This window comes from Stegodyphus dumicola, chromosome 3 (assembly GCF_044657685.1).
Source record: "Stegodyphus dumicola isolate Sdum_Otavi_A_Nest chromosome 3, ASM4465768v1".
Taxonomy (NCBI): Eukaryota; Metazoa; Arthropoda; class Arachnida; order Araneae; family Eresidae; genus Stegodyphus; species Stegodyphus dumicola.
This window is the reverse complement of record NC_140770.1, coordinates 277,621,052-277,636,214: the sequence shown is the minus strand read 5'-3', so window position 1 is coordinate 277,636,214 and position 15,163 is coordinate 277,621,052. Positions and strand designations below refer to the sequence as shown.

Here is a 15,163-nt window from a genome sequence, read left to right as displayed (position 1 = left end):
TACGTTATTCAAAATTCGATGACTATGTACCGTTATTTTATGACAATGTGAGAAATATACATACATTTACGCAGATTTTCATTATTTAATTTCTTCAAATATAATGCAGGACTCTAACATTTTGTGGCAACAGTTTGAAAAGTGAACCGACATTTATCCGTCCGACGCAAAATGCCAAAACGAAACTAATAGTCCTTCGGGATTCAAATCCCTTTGGACTAATAATTAACTTAGCTTTTTACAATCATAAAAGTATTCCTAATTGTTAGTTCGTAATGCGCAAGCGCAGATCAAATATGAGGTGATGCAGACTATACACTTACTGCCATCTATCGGAGGAAATAGTTTTAAATATTAATAAAAACGCTCGGAGATTGGGGTGAATTAAATGAGTAAATTTAATTAACAAAAATTCTTAGCATCCAAGAGTTTAGTTAGAAAGAACCAATACGAATCCGAATGCAGCGTTTACAGCTTTTCAGAAATAGACTCAAATCTCTTTTATTCTAACTTCCAACGTAAGAAAGGCAAATGAAAAAAAAAAAAAAAAAAAAAAAAAAATCTTCCGTTCCTGTTTCAGAAATAAATCTATCAGACGAAATTCAATTTTCTAAGCACCTGTCTGACGTTCCTTACTCTTCCTTTCCTTCTTTCTCCATTCACGCTCTCCCCTTAGTCTTATCCAATAAAAACTCTTCTTTTTTTCCCCCATTATTTTATTTTTTCATTTATTTTTGCAGTAAGATTCTAATTTTTTACCTTGTTTAGAGTTCTGTAATATTTCCTACTTTTAAAAAATCATTATTTGTGGTGTGAAAGAAATGGCCCTGTGTGGAATGTACAAGGTTTGCAATGATAATATGAAATCTCTTAATCTAAATGCAAGTTTTACGAAATGATTGTCTTATAGAATTCCATGGGAGAAAATCTTGAAATTTACCCCCCCCCCCCATCCTTTCCAAAAAATATGCCTGGATTATCCAGAACTGTTGTAACTTGCCATATTTCAGAACTTTTCAAGTTCGGAAAAAAATTCTGAGATAAAATAAACTGAAAGTATCGACATTTCAACATTACACCAAAGGATCTGTTACTGTTAGTCCAAAGGGCCAATTTGCCTTGAAGGACTATTAATTTAGTTTTGGCATTTTGCATTGGTTCGCTATAAATGTCGGCTCACTTTTCAAATTGTTGCCACCAAATATTACCGCCCTGTGTTTTATTTAAAACAATTACTTAATGAAGAATATGCGTAAATGTATCTATGTTTGTCGCATTGTGATAAAAAAACTGTACCTGGAGCCGTCCAATTTTGAATAATGTAATCTTCCTCCGAATATGGGCATCTGGAAGCCCGAATTTGAAATTTGTTTTATTATCGATTTCATATTTTGCAACACTTTAACGAATTTTTGATTAACAAAACGATTTCAAAGCGAGGAATGACAACACTGTACGAAAGAAAAACATTTTTATCTCCAACGCGCGAGACTGTATCGGAAATTCTAAAGATATGTTCATGCGATATTGCTGTTGAATTTAATTTCATGGTTTAATTGCGAAGAACATGATATTTAGCAAATAAAGGTAGCACACAAAACGTTAAAAAAAAAAACCTGAAAGCTTCCAGGTTTTTTTTTTTTTTTTTTTTTTTTTTTAATTTTTTTAATTTGAAAAGAAAAATTTGGCGACATGAATTTCGAAATTAACTGGTGCTAGAAGCTTTGGAATTTAATAGATATTATTCCATGTAAAAAAATTCGGATGTGTTTAAAATAATAATAGCAACAACAATAGTAATAATAAAATGAGAAGTAATTTCAGCCGATCTAAAAAATTATAATTTCTTAAAAAAATTTTAGCTAATTATAAAAATATGTTTCAGAAAAATAGGCGAATCCAAAATAAAAGCTTTTAAAACTTAATTGTCTGTGATCTTCTATCTGTTATCAGCTATACCATTAAATCTAAAGCAGGTAGGTGGGCAGCGAAATCGAAATGGTATTCGAGAAGTGTCGCTGCTAAATGCTATAAAACTCTTCGAAATCGAATCCGGCGACAGCAGCCTATACAGCAAATCACCAAATACCTATAGAAGCATTGACATTATAGTGAAGTCGTTGCTAAATTTTAGAAGGGACATCGTTTCATGTCCCTGTCAGGCTAATCGGATTCCATTCCCAGTTTCCACATTCTTCCCTTCCCTCCCCCTACATCACAAATCCTTGGAAGGTTGGGGGAGTTTGTACAGGAGGTGGAGTGGAACGATTACATTTAATCAACTAATAAAAGCCCAGAGCCAAAATAAATTTGGGAAGCGTGGCTCTGGAAGCTTTCCGTTTGCTTCAATTCCCACCTGCGGCCTGAAATTCGAAAACTAGGATGACAGCCAATTTAGAAAAGTGCTGGATCGCCATTTTATATTCACTTTTGGGAAAAGCGTCTGCCTGTCTGCAACAACGGATCGCATCAGTTTCAGGTAGCACGAAGGTAATGTTTCAAATTTTGGAAGACTTTATAACGATCGTCTGCAGAATCGACAGTGTACCGGCAGAGTAATTTGACAGAAAAAGAAGTAAAGTGAAGAGAGAGCAACGCGATAAGCTAAATGATGTCATGAAGAGGGAAGTTCTTTTGTCCTGGAACTCGGCGTTAATACCTGCACATACGTACATTGATTGTTTTAATAAGTATGTATTTCATACTTGTAGTGTATTCCAATGTGCGTGCTGTTGAGGTAAATGGTAGCACGTCCAGGCGGGAATTCGAAGATCCACGCTCGAATATCGGGGAAAACGCAAATTCGGGTTTCCAGATGCCCAAATGCGGTAGAATACTTTATTCAAAATTGGATGTCTGTAGGTACCGCTGTTTTATCACACTGCGGGAAACATGCATACATTTATGCAGATTCTTCATTATTTAATTTCCTTAGATATAACACAGAGCAATAATATCGGGTGGCAACAATTTAAAAAGTGAACCGTCATTTATAATGAACCAACGCAAAATGTCAAAACGAAATTAATAGTCTTTCAGGGCTAATTGTCCCTTTGGACCAATGAATAAAATGAAGCTTATTTAATAGAATAATTCAATAAGTATATTATTCATCATAAAAAAGGGGGGGGAAATTTTTGTATTTTATTTTCTAATAAGGTTAAGAACTTATTTAGTTTCATTTTCCTCGATTCGCTATGCAATAAATAGCAAGTTAATTAACAATTTTAAACCTAAAAATATGATATTCGTTTAATGAATTCATATTTGTTCACAGCTGCATGCACGTACAAGCACGGTCAGAGACGCAGAACTGGCAAACCGGAAAAAATACCCTCCGTTGATCACTTTCGCAGAAAAACAGAGGTGAAATAAACGTAAATCACCACGCATGAAACATGGAATATAAATAAAACAAAATGTCACCTTAAAAGAACACATTTGAGCCTCAGCTTGTCTCGGAAGAATAGCTTAGGAAATCTTGAGTTACGGTTATTACCGAAACAGATTCTGGCTATGCATCACCAAGTTTAACCGGAGGTCCGATTTTTTACGTTTGCGTTTGTAGTATTCATATAGCGCGTTAGAAAGTGGTTCCTCCCCCCTTCCAAGTCTTATTAAATGGTTGAGATCATATTGAAACGTGTTTTATGTTATGGACATCATCCTTTACTTTTTTTAATGAATTTAAGGTCGACAACCTGACGACAAGGTTGAATGAAAAATACGGAAAAGCAAAACTTCCCTGAAGAGTCGAAACTGACCTCTTAAAGATCCAATAGAAGTCGATAGCTGACTATGCAAGAGCAGTTTATAAGCGGAATGAACATCCTGTCGATTATTTAAAAAAATAAAAATTATGTGGACACCACGACACTTCCTTGTACGGCCTGTTAAATTATATACATTTTTTCTTGCGTTTCACTTAAGTTTATTTCCTCGAATTATTCTAACTTAACAGATATTCTAGATATCAAAAATTACAAATACTGAAATTAAATATCTCGGGTCCATTTCTGTCGTACTGGAGTCAAACTTAGTTTTTATTTTTTCATAACTGGAATAAAACTTTCAAAAATATAAGTATAGGAGAACCAGGGAACCTCATTAAAAGTCACATTCCGTTATTTGCCATTTTTTGTTAGCCCAGAAGGGCTATTAAGTTCGTTTTCGCATTTTGCGTTGATTCACTTTTCAAACTGTTGCCATCAAATATTACAGCCTTTATTATATTTAAAGAAATTAAATAACGAAGAATCTCCACAAACGTATGCATGTTTCTCTCCCTGTGATAAAACAACGGTCAAATTCTGAATAACGTGATCCTCCACCGAATATAAGCATCTGGAAACCCGAATTTGGAATTTGTTTTATTATCCAGTTCATATTTTGTCACACATTAAAGAATTTTTGATTAACAAACTCAACGATTTCAAAAAAGTATATGACTACGACCAATTATTGCGAAAATAAAGGCCCGACAAGAACTTTCAGTTGACTTACGTAGACACGTCACTCACACTCACACACAAATCAAAATGGTTCGGAGAACGGTCAAAATGACAACTTCCGCTGAAACAAGGTACCCGAAATGTTTCATGATTACAAATAAAAAATACTTTCTTTACATTTTACAATGAAGTAAAGATATTAATAGAGTTTATAATGAAATTTTTACTGATATACAGCAGTTATGATGCAGTATGTATGAAATTATATAATGCAAATATGAGGAAGATACACTAAAATTATTTAATTATATTTTTAAACCAATAATATTTTTTAAATATATATTTTTTTTCAATAAGTGCAATATGAAACGTAAAACGTTAGAATACAAGAAAACACAATAAAAGATACAAACTACGAGTAAAACAGGAAACAAGAAATAGGGAGAAATTTTTTTAACCAGGTGATTTAAGAGCCAACTGCAGTTTTATGCCAAGTATTAAAAAGAAATGCATCAACACATCTAGCGCAACTATATCATTGATTATAATCGAACATTTGGTGCAATTAAAACCTACGATATTGTTTCTGAAAACCTGTCTAGTAAAACTAAAAATACCACTAGCACAAAATTTAAGCATAACTCGGCTTTTTTTCAAAACTTTTGTTCATGCTCTTAGTCTAATTGTTATCTAAGTTACTTATATTCAATTATTTGTATTATGATTGCCTTGTATACTATATATTATAGAAAAAAATGTAAGGTGGTCTATTAAAAAACATTGTATTAAAAGAGGTTGATGGGAGAAAGTGTTTCGGAATCCTTCTGTACAGTCACCGTTGACACTTAAAAAAGAGATTTACAGAGAAAATGAAATTTCGAATTCCAGTGAATACAAAACTATCCTTTTCGGTCGATTTCTGTGTTTAGAAACCCTTATTTTCTTAATCATTGATTGTAGACATATATTTTCAGTTTAAAAAACTTTTCAAATGACACAATATTCCCTTTTTGGCATTTTTAAATTAAAAAAATTATTCTATAAAAGCTAGAAAATGTAACTTTCTACGCAGTCCCTATCCTTAAATATATGAAAACTTTAAACCGATAACAAAAAATGAAATGTAAAAGCTTAGACTTAGAAGAATTGACCAACATCTTTCATTTTGAAGATTTTATTCAGCTGCCGTGCACAAACTGAAGAGAAAATACAAAATAAATAAAATCAAAAATTCAAAATTCCCGCATGCACGTGACCGTGTAGTAGTTCTAAACTTGGAATAAGCTAATACAACAAAAGATGTTTGCCTAAGAAATAAACCACCGTGAATAAATGTAGAACACCAATGATATAAATACTGAAAAAGTGAAAAATAAATAAAATTATAAAAACCTGAAAGCTTTCAAATTTCATATTACGTTCAAAGGGCCTTTTTTAATGTTTTTTGTGTGTTACGTATCTTTATTAAATATCACGTTCTTCGCATTTAAAACATAAAATTCAGTTCAATAGCAAATCGCAAAATAATTTTAAAATGAGCAGAATTCCTGATTCACAGTCTCGCGCGCTGGACATAAAAATGCTTTCAGCCCCGTACAGTGTTGCCATGGCTCGCTTTGAAATCGTTGAGTTTGTTAATCAAAAATTCGTTGAAGTGTTACAAAGTATGAAATCGATAATAAAACAAATTCGGGCTTCCAGATGTACCTATTCGGGTGGAAGCGTTCAAAATTGGATGGCTCTAGGTACCGTTGTTTTACCCCAATTCGAAAAACATACGTACTACATTTATGTAGACTCTTCATTATTTAATTTCTTTAAATATAATGAAAGGCTCTGATATTGGGTGGCAAGAATTTGAAAAGTGAACTGACAATTAATTAACTTGAAAATTAATAGTCCTTCTGGGCAAAGTGCCCCTTTAAACTTATAAAAATAAAGTGGAAATAATGGTGTAAAAGAAATGAATAATAAAGAATAAAAAGAAAATATAAAATACAAAGAATTGACATATACCGGCAAATCGTCACCAGGGCTTTGGGAGAGAAGCAAATAGTGTGTGTGTATTTAATTATGGCAAAGCACACTAGGGCTATCTGCCTAAGAGGAGGGATGCCTTTCGTGGAGGACTTTCTAAGGGAAACTGGCTCGTATACACGTTACACATGGGGAAAACCACGAAAACACCCATGCAGCCAGCCCGTTCGCGGGATTCGAACCTCGGACCGAACTACCAGTGTTCAGCGACTTTACCGCTCGGCGAGAAGCAAATGGACCAGCCCGTTTGTGAACTGACCACAAATCTGCTAAATGTTAATGAACTACAAGACATTTTGTGTCTATCATACATTTAAGGTCCATATCATTACATAAAAAAGCAACAAAAACCTTTCATTCGATTTAAATACAAACCACGTCCATTAAATTATATCTATAAAACTATACATGGTGTCCCATAAGTATTGGTGCAAACTTTAACGGAAGGTAGGGCACGTCAAAAGGACCTAAAATTGCATAGCAGTCCCTGGAAGGTAAAGTTGGTATCAGAGATACAGAAAAGAACAAATATAAGACAGAGATTATAAATATTACATAATATTGTAGTAGATGGTACCCTTTCCAGATACTACACAAAAGGTTTCAAGATTACAAAGTTATATCGAGGTTATATATTATATATATATATTGCGTTATATCGACGGACAACGGATTGAACAACACGGTCAAAAACATCTGGATTCGTTTGAATATCTGCAGCGGAGATGATTCTTGCAACCAGATCCATTTCAGACTCCACAATTTTTTCGAACAGAAAAGGTTTAAGTTCTGATCAAAGATAGAAATTAAGGTTATTTAAAATCCGAAGAGCGTGGGAGAAAGGCAACTGATCCACCACATGACATACCCAAATGTCTCCGAACACATCTTTCACAATGCGAGACGCCCCATCATTTTGAAACCTAATATTAAGTCTCACATTTTATGGCACAGGATAAAGTAAGCCTGGCACAACCTGTTCCAAAAAGTTGAGATAATTTGCTGACGTCATAGGCGATGACAACATGTAAGGTCCGGCTAAGCAGTCGTCGAGCAAACATACCTAAACGTAGTGAACAGCACTACCTAGTGACATAGGATGACGCTTGCGCTCATGGACTCCTATGCAATTCGCGATCCTTTCAATGTCCCCGATCTGCTCTTAAAAATTTGTGCCAATACTTATGGGACACCCTGTATGCATAATTTATTAAAACAATTACTAATTCAGAATTCAAACAACAAAAATCAGCTTTATATTTGCAAATAATGACAGGACTAATTTCGATGGCTTTACCGAACGATCTTCCTCAGCTGCCAAAGTGCAAATGAAAGAGATAAGAGATAGTGATAAGATAAGAATGCCTAGAACAGGAGTTGAACCACTAGCGTTAGCTATTGATGAAACGGGAGAATTAAAACATAATTTCTTTAAAAGCTGAAGGAAAAGATGTATTGAATTTAGGGTCGTAACTAGAACAAAGATTTTTTTGAATGTGAAACAGCTCTAGAAAATCTAATTCACCCATGGAAGATGTTTTTTTGAATAATTTTTGGTTGCAGAAAAATGGTTTTTCTGTGCTAGTTAACGACCCTAATTCCAATCCCTCTTTGCCTTCAGCCTTGAAGGAAATTTTGCTTTAGTTTTAATGCTGAAGGAAAAGATGTATTGAAATTAGGGTCGTAACTAGAACAAAGATTTTTCTGAATGTGAAACAGCTCTAGAAAATCTAATTCACCCATGGAAGATGTTTTTTTGAATAATTTTTGGTTGCAGAAAAATGGTTTTTCTGTGCTAGTTAACGACCCTAATTCCAATCCCTCTTTGCCTTCAGCCTTGAAGGAAATTTTGTTTGTTTTTTTGTTTCATCAATAGATGGCGCTAGTGGCTCACCTCCTGTGCAGCCATTTTTATCTTATCTCGTTCATTGGCACTTTGACAGCTGAGGCTGTTGGTTCGGTAAAACCATCGATACTAGTCCTGTGAAAGTTAGCAAATAGAACGCTGATTTTTGCTGTTTGACTTCTAAATTAATACTTGTTTGGGCGTGTTATTTTACCTTGATTACCAACGCAGCTTAAGGTACTTGAAAAATGCAATATTCGTGAAGTACCTGCTTTTATAAATAATTTCATAATACTTTTTTTTTAACAGATACTATTCTTTTGATTTATTTCTATACTGTACTTCTGATCAATTTGAAGATTACACATATACACCAAACAAGATCCTATGCCATCTAATTATTGCACATGTAGGCTTTGGAATATTCCTTTTCAGCTGATCCATCCATCGATAAATCATTTGCTGTACGCCCAGCACCAAGAATGCTAACGGCCTAGTCAGACGGGTTCGGTAACGCCCCTACAGCGCCACCGGTATCGAAGAAATTCGTCATATTCTGAACACACACGAACGAACCTTCTGACCTCTTCCCCACAAAACAACCCCAGCGCTAATCGAACTTATGATTGTTCGAATCCCACCCAATTCCAATGCTATCAGGGGTGATGACGGACTACCAGTAAATGAGTGAGTCAAGAGGGACACACACAAATACTACAACAGCTGGTTAAATACTCCACAACAAACTACCATTACCACGGCGATAATAAATGCCGTGAGTTCTTAACGAGCACGGCGAGGATCGGTGATTCACAAATGACACAACATTTTGCCCTTGGTAATTGGCGTCGGGTGTTTAGAAATGATAGCTTCACATATTTGCAAAAGCATTTAATGAATTCACTTTACTGTCAGGAGGTACTGTCTCTTTTCTGTACTCTCTCTTTTCTGCACAGATCACAAATTTTCTTAATTTCTTAAATAAAATTTCGAGTCAGTTTCGATAAATACTCCACTAAAATAGTAGTTATAATTAAGAAAAAGTTAGCGGAATTTTTCCGCGATCACTTTTACTTCCTTTACTTCGTACAAAATTCAAAACTATGTATTAGTTGTGGAAAAATTTCTAAAAAACAATTAAATATCAGCAAACATATTTCAACGGAAATACCCCCTTTGACCGTTAACGAAACCGTTTCGACTAGATCGTACGTATGGACAGAATAAAGGACGCTTTTCTCCAAAACGGATTCGTGACGTCTGTACAGACGAGTCTCGTATAACTCAGAAACGCAAAACGTTGAGTATTCATAATAGAGCAAACTCGAAAAATAAAAATGCGAAAGTGAAAATATACAAAATTATAAAAATATAAAAATAAATCATTCAGAATTACTCTAATTCATAACTCATCAGGGGAAAATGAATTAAAGCTACATAAAAGTCGATTAATAGGTTTCGAAAACATGTTTCGTTCACCCGTTTCATAAGAGATCAAAAACAGATTCAATTAAATTTTCATTTGAGACATTAAAATTCATACAAAAACCGAAATATCGAATCTCAAATGTACCAGAATTTTCCCTGGGAATACCCTTGCTTTGATTCCAATTTAATAGTAACTTTAGATGTCTATAATATATATATATATATATATATATATATTATAATATATAAATTTATTTATATGTCCAAAATAGGCGCATTATATAAATTAATGTTAATCTGTGTGTTGCCTTGCCTATTTTAAATTTCATAAATTATTTAAAAACCTTTGGTGGGCTGATTTGGCGGCCGTAGTTTGAATACGCCTCTAAGACAATATTGTCACCATATTCATAATTAAAAGGCTGAAAAACACAATATAAACAAGTTGTTTTACAACCAATCTCGAGCAAAAAGGGCTAAACGAATCCGTTAAGTTCATTCCACACCAACGTCATCCATCAAAAGCGTACGAAAGCAAACAACGCTGTGAAATTTCCCTAAATGCTTTCGTCCAAAGAGGACGACACATCATAGGATATAGGAAACGAAACCTTGGTTTCGTGTCGGTGCGACTTTAAGTGGATAACGAGGTCCCTTTTAATAGGAACATCCGTCATTCCCTAGAAGTGTGTCTGTATGTGCTTTCTAGAGCGACAGTTTCTAAAAAAAGAATTCTACGTAATGTTTGCTGACTTAAAAGAACTTTCAAATGACACATGACAAAGCAAAAAATGCAGCAAAAAGAGAGAAAAAAACGGTTAAAAATGCATTTTATGAAACGTGATAGTTGCTTCTAGCGGAACCTAATTTTATTTTCAGCTAATACTCTCGCTTGAAGGGTTCCTTATTCTTGCTGTTTTCTTTAACAAACAATAAATAATTCATGTACGTTCATGCATGTTCTCGCACTGTGGAAAAACGGCAGCGCCTGTTGCTACCAAATTTTCAACACGCAAAGTCCTGCACATGAACACGTGTACTTAGGAAGACTGGATTTTGAAATTTTAACCCAAAGGAGCGTTAGCTCCAAAGGGCTACTAATTTCGTTTTGGCATTTTGCGTCGATTCACTATAAGCGGGGAATCACTTTTGAAATTGATGCCACCAAATACTATTACCCTGTATTATATTTAAAGAAATTAAATAATGAAGAATCTGCATAAATGTATGCATGTTTCTCGCATTGTGATAAAGCAACTGTACCTACAGCCATCCAATTTTGAATGAAAAGTAATCCTCCACCGAATATGGGCATCTGGAAGCCCTAATTTGGAATTTGTTTTATTATCTGGTTGACAGATCAAATTGATAAAGCTATTTTTCTGTGGGAAATATTGCAGATATGCTTGTCAGTAAGCGATTATTCTAAAATAGGCACTTCGTTCACATTTCGTGAATGCTGTGAGTTATTAGCCCAGACAGGATATTAGTTTCTTTTTGGCATTTTGCGTCGAAAACTTGAAAAGTCTGAATCACTTTTCAAATTCTGGCCACACCAATATTATCGCCCTCTCTTATATTAAAGAAATTAAATAACGAAGAGTCTGCATAAATGAATATATGCTTCTCGCACTGTGATAAAACAACGGTACCTAGAGTCATCAAATTTTGAATAACGATTTTGAATATGGGCATCTGGAAGACGGAATTTGTTTTACTATTTATTTCCTATTTTGTAAAACATTTTTGAGTTTTTGATTAAGAAATTCAACAATTTCAAAGCCAGCAATGGCGACACTGTGCGGGGGAAGGGGGAAAAACATTTTTATCTCCAGCGCACGAGACTGTGTATCGGAAATTCTAAAGATATGCTCATTTTAAAATTATTTTGGTGTATTGCCGTTGAATTGAATTTTATGGTTTAAGGGCAAAGAACATGATACTTAAGAAATAAATGTAACACACAAAACGTTTAAAAAACGCCCCTTCGGGTGTAATATAAAATCTGAAAGCTTCCGGGTTTTTTTTTTTAAATTTTATTTACTTTTTTATTTTGCACGTGTCACTTTGCAAAGCTTAGGATACTTATGTTTCAGATTAAAAAAAAAAAGAAAACTCAGGAATATAAAAGAAGTGTTTATTTGTTTGTAGAGGTCAACCTGTCATCTTCACCACAAGCGGCCCTATAGCTTAATCGGGTTGTCCAGACATTTCTCCTTGTCAAAATTTGATAAAACCCATTCCACGTTAAAAGTTTCATTTGTTAATCTTTCCTCATAAGTTTTAAAAATGGCCAGGTGTCTAAGAAGTGTTTAGCATTTCATATTTCATTACGGCTGCTGCAGAGATCGGATTTTTGAAGTAAGCTCTTAAAGTAAACTGGAAAGCTACCATGACCCTTTGAAATTGGACTTAAATCTATGCCATTTTTTTTTATTGTTAACAGTTTCAGATAGATTTTATTTGTATCGGACATTTGCCATTTTTCTTTCCATAATTTGCTGGTAGAATTCTTCATAAGGGTCACGGCCTTCCTTTCTGACCCCTTCAGCTCAATGATTTTACTGCCATTTCGTATAATAGCCTCTTTGGTCAATGCATTCTCTCTCTCTCTCATTTCCAGTAAAACTCGCAAGTGCTTTTATTCGATTCACATTAATTACTCGTATATCCCTGAGTTCTTTTGCTCTTCAGAAGCCTCAATGACATGCCTCCCCAGGAGTCCAAAGGAGTTTTGGGGATGACACAACAAACCAGCATTATACGAATTTCGGGAATGAAATAACTCATTTTCATAAAACGAATAACTCATTTCATTTAAAATTATTATTTTTACAAACTTAAGAATTATAAACTAAAGAAACAAAAAAAGTGCGATATTGAGGGATTTATCAATTCCGCCCCGCTAACGAAAAAATACCCGTTTTCATGAGATTAGGGACCGTATACAAGGCGACTTACTTAATTTAACTTTAGGAAACGTTCCAAAAATTCTCAGTTTATGCACGGAAATATACCGAATACGTATAATGTTGCGAATTATTACGTAGAAATATGAAAACTATTAAACTTAAGCTTACACACAATTCCTTCTTAAAGTAGATGATTTTGTAGTTACTTAGATTATTATAGAACTTCGATCATTGCCTAAGTTCTTCCTACTAAATTAAAAGCATTTCCTTAAAATTTCACTTACCAATTAAAAGAAACGTTGAGAACAACATTGTAATAATCTACTGCCACATACCTGAAATGAAAGGGTTCAGAATTAGACTAAAATACACATAAATATTATTATATTATTAAACATGCTAATCTTATAATGCACTTATATTTTTAAGTAAAAAAAAAAAAAAAAAAGCATAAAACTTTAAAAGAAATCTCTGAAAATATCCACAAAAGCTCTCTTACAGCTCTTCACAGCATCATAGAGTACAATCGGTAGTTACACTTTAAACTGCTAAGAAAGTTAAACACAATGCGATACAAAGCGCATCTAAAAAGCAAAGCTCTAACGGAAATCTAATACTCCGAATTCAGCTCTGAACTAACAACTGATGCTCTTTTCGAGTTTATATAATTTTCGCGCGGCCGTTCAGAAATCTCTAGTACTTCCCCTTCTCGAAATTATTGGAAGGCATATGAAGGCTGGATACGGTTACAGTTATTCATAGGTATCAATTAAAACTTTTCAATCCCAATACCAATTACAGTTATACCGGGACCGGACTTAAATGTCGCCAAACGGTGTTTTCTCGACAAATTTGGCGATAAATATTAGTCGCCAACACCGTCGCCAGCTTGGCGCTATCTCTTCAATTAAGAGAGATAGCCATTTTATTTTTCTGACAGAGCTTCGTGTCTTTCAAGCATTTCATATTACATTATGCAAAAAATCATAAATTCACTAAAATGATTTACCTATACACAAAATTTATCGCAATATGTATGTGCATAAGGGTTCGGTCGATATCGGCCCTGCTTATGGTATCCAAATTACTCAGATAATCTGGAGAGCTGAAATAAATCTAGTCAAAGGGGAAAAAGGCACTCTTTTTATTATTGTTATTTTCATAGCATGTTGAAAAGGGAGAAGCATTCAAAAAAAAAAAAAAAAAAAAAAATTAGATCCAAAACTTCTCGAGAACTTCAAACTTTATAAAAAGCGTATTCTAAAACTTTCTGATAGTACCCATTGTAAACTTCATCGGGAGGAAATCAGAAGAGGTTTGAAAAAGATCCTCATTTCCAAGTCCAATGGCCATCCGGAAATAAAATAAAAAGGCGAAAGGAAAGAAAAAAAAAAAAAAAAAAGACTAGAGAAAGAAGTGTTTTGTGTGATTTGGGGACTGCTCTGGACAGCAAAGTCAACTGTCCGGTCTCCTTTTCTTCTTCCGACACCTGGACCTCAATTTCCAGTTGGAAGCAGCCATAGAAATGGAGAGCCCTTGTGCTCCCACGAACCATTGAGCTTCAAGTAGAATAGGATGGGTAGTTAAGAGTTTCTTGACCCTTATAAGGCGCTGAAATACATCTTTCCATTTTATGCTCTACAGAGCCAGGAAATAGTCCATGAAAGTACCAATACAGAACATGGATATCCCTAGAGTTTTTAATAATTGTTTGCAATCGTACTTAAGCATATAACGACAAGAGTTGCAAAGGCACTGCACCTTTTAAAATAGATACTGCCAAATGTATCAATTTATTTAAACGAATCTGATATAGACACACGACTTCCTTGTACGGTATTGAATTTATACGTATTTTTTACTGCGTATAAACTTATTTCTTGGAATTATTCTAACTTGATTAACTGATCCTTCGAGGCAAATGTAAAATGACATCAAAAACTGTAAATTTTGAATTTAAGTATCCCCATCAATTCTTGCTGTACAAGAGTCAAAATTCTTATAGTTTTCTTTTTTCATAAAGAGTATAAAACTTTCCCAAATGTAATATAGGAACCGGCAGACCGCATTAAAAATCATTATTTGTTTAATTTTTTTTTTTTTTTTAGTCCAAAGGGATTTGAATCCCGAAGGACTATTAGTTTCGTTTTGGCATTTTGCGTCGGACTCATAAATGTTGGTTCACTTTTCAAACTGTTGCCACAAAATGTTAGAGTCCTGCATTACATTTTATTTTTCTGACAGAGCTTCGTGTCTTTCAAGCATTTCATATTACATTATGCAAAAAATCATAAATTCACTAAAATTATTTACCTATACACAAAATTTATCACAATATGTATGTGCATAAGGGTTCGGTCGATATCGGCCCTGCTTATGGTATCCAAATTACTCAGATAATCTGGAGAGCTGAAATAAATCTAGTCAAAGGGGAAAAAGGCACTCTTTTTATTATTGTTATTTTCATAGCATGTTGAAAAGGGAGAAGC

The 15,163-nt window shown here is 34.1% G+C and overlaps 1 protein-coding gene across 6 annotated transcripts in view; it reads right to left on the bottom strand.

Moving 5' to 3' along the window:
* LOC118195103 (fasciclin-2-like) overlaps positions 1-15,163 on the bottom strand; it is a 292,303-nt gene that overhangs the window by 107,346 nt on the left and 169,794 nt on the right. The window contains exon 3 of one of the 6 annotated variants that reach the window (XM_085814202.1): positions 12,959-13,009. The exons of the other annotated variants lie outside the window; for them this stretch is intronic. Coding sequence (XP_085670328.1) covers positions 12,959-12,986 — 28 coding nt within the window. The 5' untranslated portion in view covers positions 12,987-13,009. The remainder of the gene's footprint in view (positions 1-12,958; positions 13,010-15,163) is intronic. 6 annotated transcript variants of the gene reach the window in all.